The following is a 13,232-nucleotide window of genomic DNA, read 5'->3' as shown; positions in this document are numbered from 1 at the left end:
CAGTATAGCAAGGAACGTCCTTGGTGATCACAGCTTGCGGCGTGGACAAATCATATCTCACCGTGGATTTCAAGGGTTTGGTAGAGAATCCGGTTATGAATGACGTCTAGTGTCTGCCACAGGCAGCGTCACCTCAACAAAAGTAGGTTGCAAAATTGATCAAAATTCTGCCAGAACTAGGTAGAAATGGAAACTCTTCATAATTCTGGGTGACTGATGTTTGTTGACTTCAACTTTGTGCAGTCGCATAGAAGTTCTGTCCACATCATCGGGTGAGCCTGCATTGTTAAGAGAGGGCGCCAGACATTAACAACAGCTATGATGGCACCAATGATGCTTGGCCTTTGAGCCTCGATTTGGTGGAGATGTGGCAGTCGAGCCCAGTAAATCAGGACGTCGACAGAGAAGCTGGGAGGTAGCGTTAGCAGCTCATAGCCCCTCATAACATCAAAAGCTACCCTTGTAGTCGCGCGTACCGCTTTCACATGCGCAGCTCCTCACTCACCTTGCACCAGCATTCCGTCATCATCATCATCGCCGCATTCACAACTTCAACACTCAGGCATCCTACTGAAACCCCCATTCACACGCCTAAAGCTACCTCTCTGTCCTCAAACTGTAGCGAATCTAGTCTGACTGGTACATGAGATCAAGCGATCGAAGCAAAGACGGAAGAATTACCAAGAGAGACCTTGGCTTCCGCCACCTTGGGTAGAATGAGATTCTCGAAGCCGTAAACGACCCAAGACCGCGTGATATCTATAGCCATGGACGACTTAGCTGCTGCCTTTCTCGGTCCAGGCGATGACGCCTCAATCCAGGAAGAGGATGACGGTCAACAGGAACAGGGCTCCGGCACCGACTCGACCACCACGGCCCGGACATTGCGACGGGGGATTCTCAAGGCAGCCAACTTACAAGACAAGCTTCTAGAGAAGTACTTCCTACCCAGCTCATGATATTTGCATTTATCAGTTCTGAGGTTACTAACTTGAATACACCAGACTCCTCGCGCAAGTCATCCCCGTAGACGATGGCCAACCTCACGGCAGCGGCGAAGCCGGCGGGGCCAACGAGCCCTCAGCCTTCGGCGAACGCCCCGGCTTCACGGTAGGCGCCATGTCCAACAACTTCCGGCGCTTCAACGCGCGCATCGGGGTCGTCTTCAAATTCCAAGCCAAAGCCCTACGGGTGCTCTCATGGCGACGGCCCACGCACACCTTGTCCCTACTAGCCGTCTACACCTTCGTCTGCCTAGACCCCTACCTAATCTTCGTTCTCCCGCTCGCCATCGCCTTATTCGGCATCTTCGTGCCCTCTTTCATCGCGCGACACCCAGCGCCCGCCTCCTCCTCCGAAGCCCACGCGGTCCGCAACCTAGGCTACTCCCCCCGCGGCCCTCCCCTAGCGCCCGCCCGCACCTTCAAGCCGACCAAGGAGCTGTCGCGCGACTTCTTCCGCAACCTGGGCGACTTGCAGAACGTTATGGACGACTACAGCGTGGCCCACGACAAGATCATTGCGCTGGTTGTCCCCAAAACCAACTTCTCGGACGAGGCCTTGTCGTCCGCCATTTTCGTGTTGCTCTGCGGCGCCTGCGCCCTCATGACCGTCACCGCCCACCTGATTCCCTGGCGCTACATCTGCCTGGTCGCCGGCTGGGCCGCCATCTGGTCCAACCACCCCACCGTTTCCCGACTGATTGGTGAGTGGCAGGCTCAGTATCTAGGAGCAGGAGAAAAGGGAGAACAACCGAGTGCGACGGCGCAGGCCGTGCACGACAACGACAAGAAACTGGAACAGATCCAGAACCACCCGCCCGGTCCCAGCCCTGATTCATCGCTAGCAGCCGAACGCGCTTTCGACGCCTGGGTCCGCTCGGACATCATTCTGGACGACGCGCCCGAGACGCGCGAGGTGGAGATCTTTGAGCTGCAGCGCCAGAGCGACACCAGCGGCGAGTGGGAGCCGTGGCTGTTCAGTCCGTCGCCGTACGACCCCCTATCCGCGGCACGGATCGCGGGAGACCGGCCCACGGGGACGCGCTTCTTCGAGGACGTGCTGCCGCCTGAGGGTTGGGAGTGGAGCGGGAAGAAGTGGGCGTTGGATCTTTGGAGTAGGGAGTGGGTGGAGGAGCGGATCATTACCGGGGTCGAGGTCGAGACGGAAGGGGAGAGGTGGGTGTATGATATCTATAATGAGCATGAGAATGGGGGTAACGGTGGTGATAACGACGACCTGGGAGCGGCGTTGGGGGATGGGGATTACGAAACACCGGTGAGGAGTCAGGATCAGAGTCGGCATACGCCTAAGATTGGGCCGACGATCTGTTGGGAGGAAGGAGAGGAGGGGATGGGTCGGAGGGGAAGTTGGCGAAGGAGGAGATGGGTGAGGATGGTGAAGAGGAAAAATGTCAATGCGGCGTTGAATTAGTGGTGGCCGTCTTGGTAGGTGCCCTTTGCGGTTGCTGGTTATATGATTATGGGAATGATTGGATTGATGAACCTGAGATGATCGACCTTTGCTTCACTGCGTTATAGCTTGTCAAGGAGCTTGAACATGCGGAAGGGGTATATTGTATTCTACCGGAACTACTCCTCGTTTCCTCATTGTGCCCACCGTTTTTGCCCATTTCCACAAGGCACCCAGACCCTTGACCGCCTGCCTTTGCTTCTACTAATATGCAGAAAAATTACCATACTAACACAAGACAATAAGGTATAGGAATAGTAAAAAAAAACCCTTGACTTGTAACCGTGTTTTCCCTCTTTGTCCCAGTGGTATCACCCCAGGATATACCAAGGACATACGTCAAATCGAAGGAGCATATAAGCCAAACCGTGCCTTGGATACCCAGACAGCCAGATAGACCAAGCCCATTGTCTCCCATAACAAATTCGCAAGTGGTATAAAACGCCACGCTCCGCCAGCCAAGACAATAAAAAGAAAAGGTCGTATGCTGATCAAGGGCTGTTGATCATAAGCCAATGAAGAAGAAAAAAAAAAAAGGAAAAGACTGAAACAGAAGAGAACTCGTGGAAGCTGGACAGCACCCGCTCAGCTCAACACACCCCCAAAGGGCTTATACCGATCCAAGTCTCTCAACAAGGCATCAACGACCCCGGGGAGATGCTGATCAAGCTTTCTCTTCTTGACATCCACCGACAGCGTGACGCCCCCGTTGACTTTGCTCCCGCTGCCCTGTTGGCTAGCCGTATCGCTACCGGCCTTATCCCTTGTTGGTGATGTGGGTGTTGACGATGATGTTGGTGACGACGCCATGGAAGCGGAAGGAGCCTCGGGGGTAAGGTAAAAGTATAGGAACTCGGTCAAGCGGAACTTGACTTCGCGGCCGGTTTCCCTGCTCTTGAAAAGAGACGCAACAGTCAGAAGACCGTCAAGACGCTCGAAGACGCGCACGTTGGCGGGGGAGTCGAGGAGGGCGACGACGAGGGTGATGATGGTTGCGCATTGGATGGCGGGGCTGTTGACGGGTTCTATTAGGTCGAGGAGGAGCTGGAGTTTGGGGGAAGGAATGTTAGTCAACGTTCCGATGGCCTTCTTTGTGTGTTTGCTGATGGTCAACTTACGTTCATGTGCGCAGCCCTCGAAAAGAGCACCTTGCTGGGTGGGTGTAGAAGGAGAACACCTTGGATCAGGTCCAGAGCATTGAGGATAAGCAAGTCATACTGCCCCTCGCCGCCCCGGGCCACCAGAAAGTCGAGCGTTGTGAGCAGGCGCTGGGCGACATTCCATTCGAACCCCTCCTGCAACTTGAAGAACTCGCGAAACGCTGGGTCGCCAGCAAGGTCGCCTAGGCCCTTGCGCTGTAGTTGTGGTTGTTCCCCGGCAGCAGCCGCATCTTGTTCCCTCTTGGCCGGGCCTGATAAGCATATTTGGGCGAGCAAGCCCTCGACTTGTTTTAGACCCTTCTTGATCTTTGCCGGCTCGAAGGCCGAGAGGTTGTCGAAAGCGAGCGATAGTAGAGACTCCATGGTTGACTTGGGTCTGTATGTATCGTGATCGGAGTTTGTGTGTATATGGTTGGATTTTGGATTCAGATTCGGAGAGGGGTTGCTGAAGATGTCCGATCGATCGACGATGAAGATGGTAATACTTGGAATAAGATGGGCAGCGCCCAATCGCCTATGATGTAATTTTGCGACGCCCGCAAGTTGAATGCGACCGGCAACCCCTGCGCCGAAGATCTTCAGGGCAGAAGAGGAGTGATAGCAGGGGAAAGGGCTCTTGGCGCTAGTCGTTCCCACGGCCACTATTGAACGATATTCGAAGTCGAAAGATGCTATTCAGAACGATGAGGTGATGGTTGGATTTGGGGGAAAGAAGTGGACGTCCCCCAAATGCGCCGCCGCGGAAGGGGTTCAGTTGGCGCAAGAGCTAGAGGAAGATCGGATGGGATGGTCTGATGCAAAACTGAAAGCCAAATGGCACTCTGACACCACGCGTGTGCGCGCGCAGACAGGGGGTCACCAGACGACCGGGACTGGGACTGGGCTTGAAAACGAGGACCTGAGGCGGAAGTGGATCCGGCGATGTTGACCGCAAGATGCGAATTGGTTCGTTTGTGCGAGCGTGATGGCGCCGGTGCCACGACGGTCCAGGGATTTGGAGGGAGCCGGTGCGCTAACTTTTAGGGGACCGCTACTGGAGAGGAGAGTTGCAGACGGGAACTGCGCAAAAGTGAAAAATAAGAAAAGATGAAAAGATGAAGAAGAGCTCCATTTTATGGTCTGTCCGTCTCTCGCAGTCCAAGGGACCCGACGACGAGAATGTAGCTGTTTTACTTGTAACAACCCGACCAACGGAATAAGCTGTCCCTTGCTGCCCAGTGCAGGCTCGACCCAGGCTGCCAGAGCTGCCCGAAGCCGGATGCCACAGCAACCGGAACGGAGCTGATAACACGGCGCGCACTCCTTATCGGGCGCGAAACAGCAGTTACAGGCGCACATGCGACGGGAAGGTGGGCAGTGGTGGGCAGAGGTGGGGTTGTTGACTTGTGTGAGGCCCTGCATCGCTGCATGTTTCCTCGGGCTTCCCGCTGGGCAATCTGGGAGGGCGGCAACGAGGCACATGGACGACGTCTCAGCTGCACAGGGCAGGCACCCGCCTGCACACCCGCCTTGCATCCGAGGTGGATTCTCCGGAGAGGGCAAACAGGGCTCCGAGACGGCACCCGGACCAACATCAACAATCCTTAAGATGATCGACAAACGCATGAATGTTTCGGCATCACAAGTGTAAGAGGATGCGGGGTGTGTGATGAGTTGAATCAGCGGATCCAACTTGTCGGGAATCATGGTTCAGTGCGGAGTAATGAAGTGGTGATTCATGCTCTGCAACTCCGCGCAGTCAAGTTAAACTATGGCGCTCTCAAATGTGTTCGGGGGCTTTCTCCGCCGATGTCTCATCTCATGGTTCACATACCCACGAGAAGTTGGAATAGACCGAAGTCATCACGGTGATATCGAGCCCTTTACATGGTACTCCGTCTTTCGTTACTCCGCACATCAATCTTGCCTTGCCCATCCAGCTGAACATTCTGAGGTTTCTCCATGATCTTCACTTTATGCACTCGGCGCATTGCATCGCCGACAGACATGCACAAAGTCAACGCATGCGGTCCTTGAATCCCTTGCGGTCAAGTGCTCACATGTTCAAGATATAAAGTGCGCAGACGTCCCCTTTTCTACATCGTTGTGAATTCATCATATGCAGAAACAATTCGACCGCTTTTCTGGAATACTCTTAATTTGCGCGAGGTCCACAACGGCCGATCTCGTTCGCTATATCGCACCACGCCTGCATCTTTGACGAGCCCCTTACAAGCAACAACACTTCAACCCCTATTCTCTGTTTATTCAAGTCGGTCTGAATCCCCGACAAAGAACGACATAACGGAAATTTCCACCATTTTCCACAAAGCAAAGGTGAGAAAGCTACCCTTTTTCATCCCTAGAAGATGCCGGTTTCACGCAGGGAGCTCCCGACAAAGAGCAGCGCGAGACGGGATCGCCCGTTCGATCTTGTGAAGCTCTTGCGGCCCCTGTGAGAGCTCCCCGCATCTGATACCCCACCACGCTATTTTCAGGTGCCCTTGAGGTTCCATTTCTCTCCGTCGGCCGCCAAAAAAGTCTCCGCGTTTGCGATCACTTGCATCCACTGCCAGGGGAAAGAAAAGGGCAGGAAGGTCAGGGTAGCGATCCGAGATAAATGCTACAGCGAGCTTGGCCCGATTTGTCGCCCGCAGTTTCCCTTCTTGATCTGGCGATGGCTCGCATGTGTCAAGATCGTGGATGAACGACTTCTTGTTGGCGTGATTATTTGCTGACCCCAGATACAGATCTCTTGGCCTTAAATCCCCCTTCTTATAGCGAAGTGATTGCTGCCGATTGGCACACGACCTGTCAAGCGGTATTATCGTCATAGCGTGCGGGTATCGAACGTTGCCCAAGAGACTGTGAAGCTTGCTTCAGTTGTCACAACACGTGAACTATTTATAAGAAGCCAGCCAGAGCGCCGGCCACTTTTGATCGGACGACGCACGGGGTTCATATGTTCCTGTACCGACGGTTTTCCAATAAACATAAAAAGGAAAAGGAACACGTCACCATGGCCGTAACTTCCTCCTCACCTGGTCCCGCCCCGCTTTCCCATCTCTCAAACAACGACGACTTTGCTCCCTTCAACATCAACAACAAGTTCCCATCCGCCATCATCCCTCCGAGGACCTCTTCTAATCCCTTGACATCAGCCGTTCCTGGTCAACCAATCCCCCTCGCCATACCCTCCAATTGGATCTCCCCTGCCCAGGCGCAAAGCCGTAAACGCAAGGCCTCGGTCGCCCAAATCACTCCCTCCAGCATGCTCCCAACATCCTTCTCCCCATACACAATGGCGCCCCAACCGCCTCAGCCTCCCCCGAATCCGGACCGGTTTGCGACCGAAGACTTCTTCAGCCCCTCGCGGCGCACCTGGTCCGAAGAGAAGGAGAAAGTCTTGACAGGTCCATTCGACTATCTCAATGGGCACCCGGGCAAGGACATTCGATCGCAGATGGTGAAAGCCTTCAACGCCTGGCTTGACGTGCCCTCCGAAAGTCTCGAGGTGATCACCAAGGTGATCGGCATGCTCCACACAGCCTCTTTGCTCGTCGACGACGTCGAGGACAACAGCGTCCTGCGCCGCGGTTTCCCCGTCGCCCACTCCATCTTCGGCATCCCGCAGACCATCAACACGTCCAACTACGTGTACTTCCACGCGCTGCAGGAATTGCAAAAGCTCAAGAACCCCAAAGCCGTCAGCATCTTCTCCGAAGAACTCCTCAACCTGCACCGGGGCCAGGGCATGGACCTCTTCTGGCGTGACACGCTCACGTGCCCCACGGAGGACGACTACCTGGAGATGGTATCCAACAAGACGGGCGGTCTGTTCCGGTTGGGAATCAAGCTGATGCAGGCCGAGTCGCGGTCGCTGATGGACTGCGTCCCGCTCGTCAACATTATCGGACTGATCTTCCAGATCGCCGATGACTACCACAACCTGTGGAACCGCGAGTACACGGCCAACAAGGGCATGTGCGAGGACCTGACGGAGGGCAAGTTCAGTTTCCCCGTGATCCACAGCATCCGGTCGAACCCGAGCAACATGCAGCTGCTCAACATCTTGAAGCAGAAGACGGCGGATGAGGAGGTTAAGAGGTATGCGGTGGCGTACATGGAGAGCACGGGCAGCTTTGAGTACACGCGCAAGGTCATCAAGGTGCTGGTGGAGAGGGCGAGGAAAATGACGGAGGAGATTGATGATGGGAGGGGGAGGAGTGGGGGTATTCACAAGATCTTGGATCGCATTATGCTTCATCAGGAAGAGAATGTGCAACAAGAGAATGGGAAGAAGGAGTAAAATGTGGTCCTTTGTCATACATACCCCCCTTTTCTTATGTCGGTTGTCGATTTTTTGTTTGGATTTTTATGGGATTGAATGTATGGGTGGTGAATCCTCTCCGTGGTCATACCATCCAAAGAGCGAGTATGCCTGATACGGATCTTTTAAGGACACGGTGCTCAACCACATGGCGTTCGTCTCTGGTATGTTTCTGGTGGTGTTTTTGGGGATATCTCGTTTGGAGTCATTTCTATGAAACGCGGGGAAGCAAGTAAGCAATCAAGCATAGCGAATTTGAAACCCCTCTTCTTTTGTCCACTTCTTCCCTTGACTGACTCAAAAGGATCCTGAGTATCAATTGCACAGAATCATCTTTAACCCCCTGGCTGCGTCAACTTTCTCATCGCAAAGACCTAGGATGTATATGAAGCGGTCTCGACTCCGATATCAGACATTGATTCCTATATTATAATTCTGCTAATACGCTAACCTATCCTTCACTACCAACACGAAAGGGTCTCAAAACTTCTCTACCGGCTTCGGCGCCTCCTGAGATGGCGTCCGTACTGTTTCCGTATGCGGTGACGGCGTATACAACGGTGATACAGGCCCTCCTTCCATATCCAAAGGACCAGATCCATACAGTTCATACCGTGGTTCTTCCACCCCTTCTTGACCAACAGGAGGCTGTCCAGCCGCCGAGCCATACTGCGTCGTCGGTGACGCTGTGGCCCCAACCCCCTGATGATCCTGTTCCGCCATCATCCTCGAATCAATCTCGACCGGCACGGCAATATCACCAGGTCCATGCGGCTGGAGCGGAACTCCGCTGTCCCTATCGACACCCGGTGTAGTACCCGTCGAAGGCAACCTAGAATCAGAGTAAGGCCCGACCGCGGCCTCGGGGCCGAAATAGTCTTGAGTCCCACCCGGCCGGGACTGGACATCGGACGTGACTTCGGACATGGGCTGCTGTCCTCTCCCTCCTCCACCGATGATGGCGCCGATGATTCTACTAGGTCCCGAACGGCGTGAGGTACTAGCTGTTGCGCCGCCCGCTTCGCTTGCCCTTCTGCGCCTGCGGGATCGCAGACAACACCATGTTAAGACGCCGAAAAGCAAGCCAAAGCCGACGACTACGCCAATGGCAATACCCGCTTTGGCCCCCGCGCTCAGACCGGGATCGGGGTGGAACTCGGCAATGCCGCTGATGGTTGGAGAGGCGGCGCGTTCGGCGCAAAAGGCTTTACCGGTGATCTGGGTGCAGCTCTGAGTGAGATCACAGCATCCACCGCCTATGCTGGCGTCGCAGGAGGTCTGGCTGGTTGTGCAACCTGAAGGGACGAGCGGGACTACAGTGCTCATTGAGGACGAGGGCGTGATGGTCGCGATACACTTGCCGCCTTCGGCGCAAGCCTGGCCGTATGGGCAACAACTGCCACCGAGGGATTTCGGGCAGAGGTAGAAGGAGATACTGCATTGGCGGGCGCAACAAGCTGACAGGAGAGTCACCGATGATGTATCGCCTGTTGTTATGGTTTTTGTGGCGGCGCATAAGGTCATGCCTGACGTGCAGGGAGAACTACAGTTGGAACCGATGGCGCAACATGCTGCCTTAGTCAAAGCAGTTGAATTGGCCTGACAACTGTTGAGAATTGATTAATTAGCATCGGCATCATCAGAGAGGGGAAGAAAGAAGATGAGCAGGATGCATTGGCGCAACAATATCAACAGCCAATGTATGCGACCAGTCCATGGCGAAGTAGGAGGAAGAAGCACATACAACTGGTCGTTCCCACAGCAGAAGCTGCCACCATCGTTTCCGATTTCGAGGCCTAAGCGTCATACAGAGTCACCTCGTCAGCCTTTGTAGCCATGTATGATCCACATGGGTAGCTCATACACGAGTGTTGGTCATTAGGACATTGCAGCTGGCCCTGTCGCTTCTCAAGCGGACTGGCGTTTGAAGCAGCGTATTCTTGGAAGTATCGAGGAGACAACAGGATGCCCGTTTCCACGGCTTGGAAGTTCTCATAAGCGGCGACGGTAACAATGGCCGGTATGAGAAGCCAGACCAGCAAGGCCAGGACGCGCTGGACTCGGATGGAAGCCTCCATCATGGTCATGGATGGGCTATACTAGGGTCTTGTTATATCCCGAGATTGTCGGTGGTGGGTGGGTACTGAGGTGTACTTGGAGGAAACAGCCCTAAACCATGACTTTCGGAAGGTGACGCGGGGCTGTTGGTTGGCGCCGGAGTGATATCCAGGGGGGAAGAGCGCCGACGACGGCAATGGTGTTGAAGGTGGGCGGACAGATGAGACTCTGAAGCAAGCAAAGAAGACAAATTGCAAGTGACTGCTTCACTACGTGAAAATTTCACGGCATGTCAGCATTGGCTCTGGCCCCGTTGACAGAAGAAAGAACCGCGTGGTCTTCTCCCAAATCCCGTCGCTGTAAGCGCGCCGAGGGCTGGTGACTTGAAGGATCCGGGGGCCTGGCTACTGTCAAGGTTCCATTATTCCCAAGCAACGTGCCGTGCAAGTCTGCAACGGGCAAAAGCTTCCCGGTGGCACAGCGGGCCAGACCTCCGGACTGGTCCTAGTGGCGGGGCGAAGAACTGAATCTGCACGACATATGAACAGTGGGAATTTGGAGATGCAGTGTTCTCAACATCGCCGTTGTTGTCTTTGCTGACAGTGGGTAACAGTGGTGTGTGTCTTCTCTGAAGCCACCGTGAGGCCAAGTCCCAAACAGGAAAGTGAGGCGAGTTGGTTCGGTGGTATCATACACAAGGTTTCATGCAGCGTTTCGCTACACCATCGCGTTGTACGGCGGTTCTGCGTATCGACTCCCGTCGCCCATGTCGCTGAGTGGCCCTCGATACATGTTGTTGTGAAGAAGTTGAGATTCTCGTCCTAGATCCCAGCGCTATTGCGATACTATCTGGGCCTCGGTCGATTTGCGCCAACAGGTGTGTGGTTGGAGTGATGTCGCACGTTGGATGAAGAGAAGTCCCAGGTGGATTGTTCAGTTGGCATCAGGAAGAATCTGCCTCTTCACTTTCTCTTCAATCAAGAATGGGTCGTTCTTTCCGGCTGACGAGAGTTCGAGGCCATCCTCGCGGTGAAAGGAAGGTGGTCAAGGTATAGGAGAAGGCACGACCAGCACATCGAACTTTCCGCATCATCAGCCCAGAACTCTCCCCTGTCATCTGCACGGTTCTTTCTTCAGCTACCTAGGTAGGTACATTCAGATACAGCTCTTTTTCAACGCAAAGCACCAAATTCAGGAAGGTGTGGATGGCCCTGCCAAGATTCACGAGTCTAACATCGATCTCTCCACCACAGACAAGATCGTGAGATCCACGCCAGCACAGTTCTCACAAGTCGGACCTGGCTTATAAATGCGGTTGGTGCACCAATGTAACGCCAAGTAGCATTAACCAAACCTAAGATGGTCAAGGGAATCATGGTACCTCTATCAAAAAGCCATATTCGGACTGGTGCCCCCCGGACAACGTCGGTGCCTGGAGAGACCAAGCGAGACAAAGAATGGGGTGATTCACGGGAATAAGTGAATAAGTGTATGGCAGGCGCCGCCGTTTGATAAGTATTAACAAACTTCCATCTTTCTTGCTCGCGTTTCCGTTGTTCTCTTTCATTGTCAAGTGGCTACGAACCTACTATTCAACAATGCGGTCCTCTTCCATCCCCTCTGTGCTTCCAGCACTTCTTCTCGCCGCGCCGCTGGTGAGCACACACCCTAGCGCAGACTCCGTCGTGGGCTCTCTGTTTGCGCGCGCCGACGATGGTTACGAAAACACGGTCTGCCAGCCTCCGGTCAAGGAGGGATCCAACGGTCCCATTCCTCCCTGCAGCAGTCTCGAGAACATCGAGTACCAGTGCGCCCCCAACGGAACCTCATCCCTTGCTCTGGAGGCTCACAAACAATGTAAGCGACTTCATCCCTAGTAAAGAGACATAGACAACCAACTAACAATTTGACCTCCACTTACAAAGGCATGTGCGGCGGTTCCTTCTTCACCGAATGGCCCTTCTGCCAACAATGTCTCTACGTCCACGGCCTGCGCTCCGAGCGCGACGTCAAGCGCTACCTTGAGGTGCTCTCCTCCGCGTCCTCCATCCTGTGCGGCGCGCCCACCCCGACCGAAGTCTTCGCCAAAATCTTCACCAGCGTGGACTATGAGGTCCCGGAGCCGACTGACGGTGCCACCGTCAGCAGCGACCAAGCCGTGAGCAAGACGGACATCAGCTATTACATGACCACCACGATCAGCCAGGGTCCTGGGAAGATTACGGGGTCGGCACTGAGTGCTACTGCTACTGATGCTCCGCTGGCGCCGCAGACTACGAATACGGGTGGGGATGATGGTGGTGACGATGATGCGAAGACCACTACTAGTACTACTAGAGGACCTTCTACCATAACCACGAGCTCATCAGCCAACGGTTCTAGCGGCACGGCTGCTGCTGAAACCTCCTCGAAGCCTAATAGCGCTGCAGGAGTTAAAGCTGGTATCGCGGGTGTTGTTGGTGTTGCTGCTGCGATGGCGGTTGCTATGATGCTCTAGGGGGACATGGAAGGCCTTGATGATGAAGATGATGATAATGATGAGATGAGAGGAGAAGACTGAATGAGCGGATCATGTGAGCCATTTGGGCGAGGGAGGCCTGTGGTTATGTCAGTATGAATTCCTATTTATAAAGTGAAGGAGTAATGCATTCACCTCCCCTGAAGAAGCATGGACCCCAAGGGAAGAAGAGGACGTAAAGTTCAAAGAATGGTCTTCACTGCCAGACTCATGATTCTTGCCACTATTTCAACGATCAGGCTTGGATCATGATTCGTGTTTGCATTTGACCTACCACGCAGTCAAGTACAACACCTATGTACAGCTTGTCCGTCCCCAAGTCTTTCAACAACACTGTCCTAACGAGGCTGCAATGCTCTTAAACTCCGTCATAACGTCGATGGTGAAGTACTGCGCCTTGTAGGCAAACTCCATGGGCCGCAGCCCAGTGTCAGTGGAGATGTAGTTGCGCTCGATGAGGTTGATTAATCGCTCGATATTATTATGGTCTGTCTCCTTGCCGTAGGTATATTGGTGTTGCGTTGGGGTTTTAGTGAATGTTGGGGGGTGAGGGTGGAAGAGTGACTTACGCCTTTAGCAAGCTTCTCCCACAATAGCTTCCTGTTTTGCTCGTCGGTCATCGAGAACAGATTGTGTACATCCTTCAGGTATTGAAGCCGCCGCGGACGGCGTTGACTTCGCGCACAAATAGGCACTTGCTTTGAAGTTTTACTTG

The 13,232-nt window shown here is 54.1% G+C and overlaps 7 protein-coding genes across 7 annotated transcripts; 4 read left to right on the top strand and 3 right to left on the bottom strand.

Moving 5' to 3' along the window:
- The first annotated feature begins 394 nt into the window (after positions 1-394).
- B0H65DRAFT_586729 (Peroxin/Dysferlin domain-containing protein) lies at positions 395-2,610 on the top strand. The gene is made up of 2 exons (XM_062830954.1): positions 395-937; positions 1,005-2,610. Exons 1-2 carry the CDS (start codon positions 768-770, stop codon positions 2,431-2,433), a joined length of 1,599 nt encoding a protein of 532 aa, XP_062684771.1. The 5' UTR covers positions 395-767; the 3' UTR covers positions 2,434-2,610.
- Positions 2,611-2,973: 363 nt separating this feature from the next.
- B0H65DRAFT_123042 (cell division protein Cdc14) lies at positions 2,974-4,241 on the bottom strand. Its single transcript, XM_062820700.1, has 2 exons — positions 3,591-4,241; positions 2,974-3,516 (listed from the first exon to the last, which is right to left on the bottom strand). The coding sequence occupies exons 1-2, from the start codon at positions 3,993-3,995 to the stop codon at positions 3,058-3,060; spliced, it is 864 nt and encodes a 287-aa protein (XP_062684770.1). The 5' UTR covers positions 3,996-4,241; the 3' UTR covers positions 2,974-3,057.
- A 590-nt stretch (positions 4,242-4,831) lies between these two features.
- Positions 4,832-5,014, top strand: B0H65DRAFT_419474 (uncharacterized protein; the record flags this gene model as incomplete). Its single annotated transcript, XM_062824212.1, has 1 exon — positions 4,832-5,014. A coding segment is annotated over one exon (183 nt), but the record flags the coding sequence as incomplete, so codon positions are not given.
- Positions 5,015-6,573: 1,559 nt separating this feature from the next.
- On the top strand, positions 6,574-7,920 carry B0H65DRAFT_506877 (putative farnesyltranstransferase; the record flags this gene model as incomplete). Its single annotated transcript, XM_062828099.1, has 1 exon — positions 6,574-7,920. The coding sequence occupies one exon, from the start codon at positions 6,574-6,576 to the stop codon at positions 7,918-7,920; it is 1,347 nt and encodes a 448-aa protein (XP_062684768.1).
- A 501-nt stretch (positions 7,921-8,421) lies between these two features.
- On the bottom strand, positions 8,422-10,028 carry B0H65DRAFT_419137 (uncharacterized protein; the record flags this gene model as incomplete). Its single annotated transcript, XM_062824188.1, has 3 exons — positions 8,422-9,547; positions 9,686-9,737; positions 9,806-10,028. The coding sequence occupies 3 exons, from the start codon at positions 10,026-10,028 to the stop codon at positions 8,422-8,424; spliced, it is 1,401 nt and encodes a 466-aa protein (XP_062684767.1).
- Positions 10,029-11,411: 1,383 nt separating this feature from the next.
- Positions 11,412-12,739, top strand: B0H65DRAFT_123016 (uncharacterized protein). The gene is made up of 2 exons (XM_062820699.1): positions 11,412-11,856; positions 11,925-12,739. Exons 1-2 carry the CDS (start codon positions 11,598-11,600, stop codon positions 12,494-12,496), a joined length of 831 nt encoding a protein of 276 aa, XP_062684766.1. The 5' UTR covers positions 11,412-11,597; the 3' UTR covers positions 12,497-12,739.
- B0H65DRAFT_546505 (uncharacterized protein) lies at positions 12,569-13,137 on the bottom strand (the record flags this gene model as incomplete). Its single annotated transcript, XM_062829448.1, has 3 exons — positions 12,569-12,596; positions 12,861-13,012; positions 13,087-13,137. 3 exons carry the CDS (start codon positions 13,135-13,137, stop codon positions 12,569-12,571), a joined length of 231 nt encoding a protein of 76 aa, XP_062684765.1.
- Positions 13,138-13,232: the final 95 nt, after the last annotated feature.

The sequence above is a fragment of the Neurospora tetraspora genome (assembly GCF_033439725.1).
Source record: "Neurospora tetraspora strain CBS 560.94 chromosome Unknown B0H65scaffold_2, whole genome shotgun sequence".
Taxonomy (NCBI): domain Eukaryota; kingdom Fungi; phylum Ascomycota; class Sordariomycetes; order Sordariales; family Sordariaceae; genus Neurospora; species Neurospora tetraspora.
The sequence above is the reverse complement of the archived record's forward strand: the minus strand, read 5'-3'. Positions and strand labels throughout refer to the sequence as shown.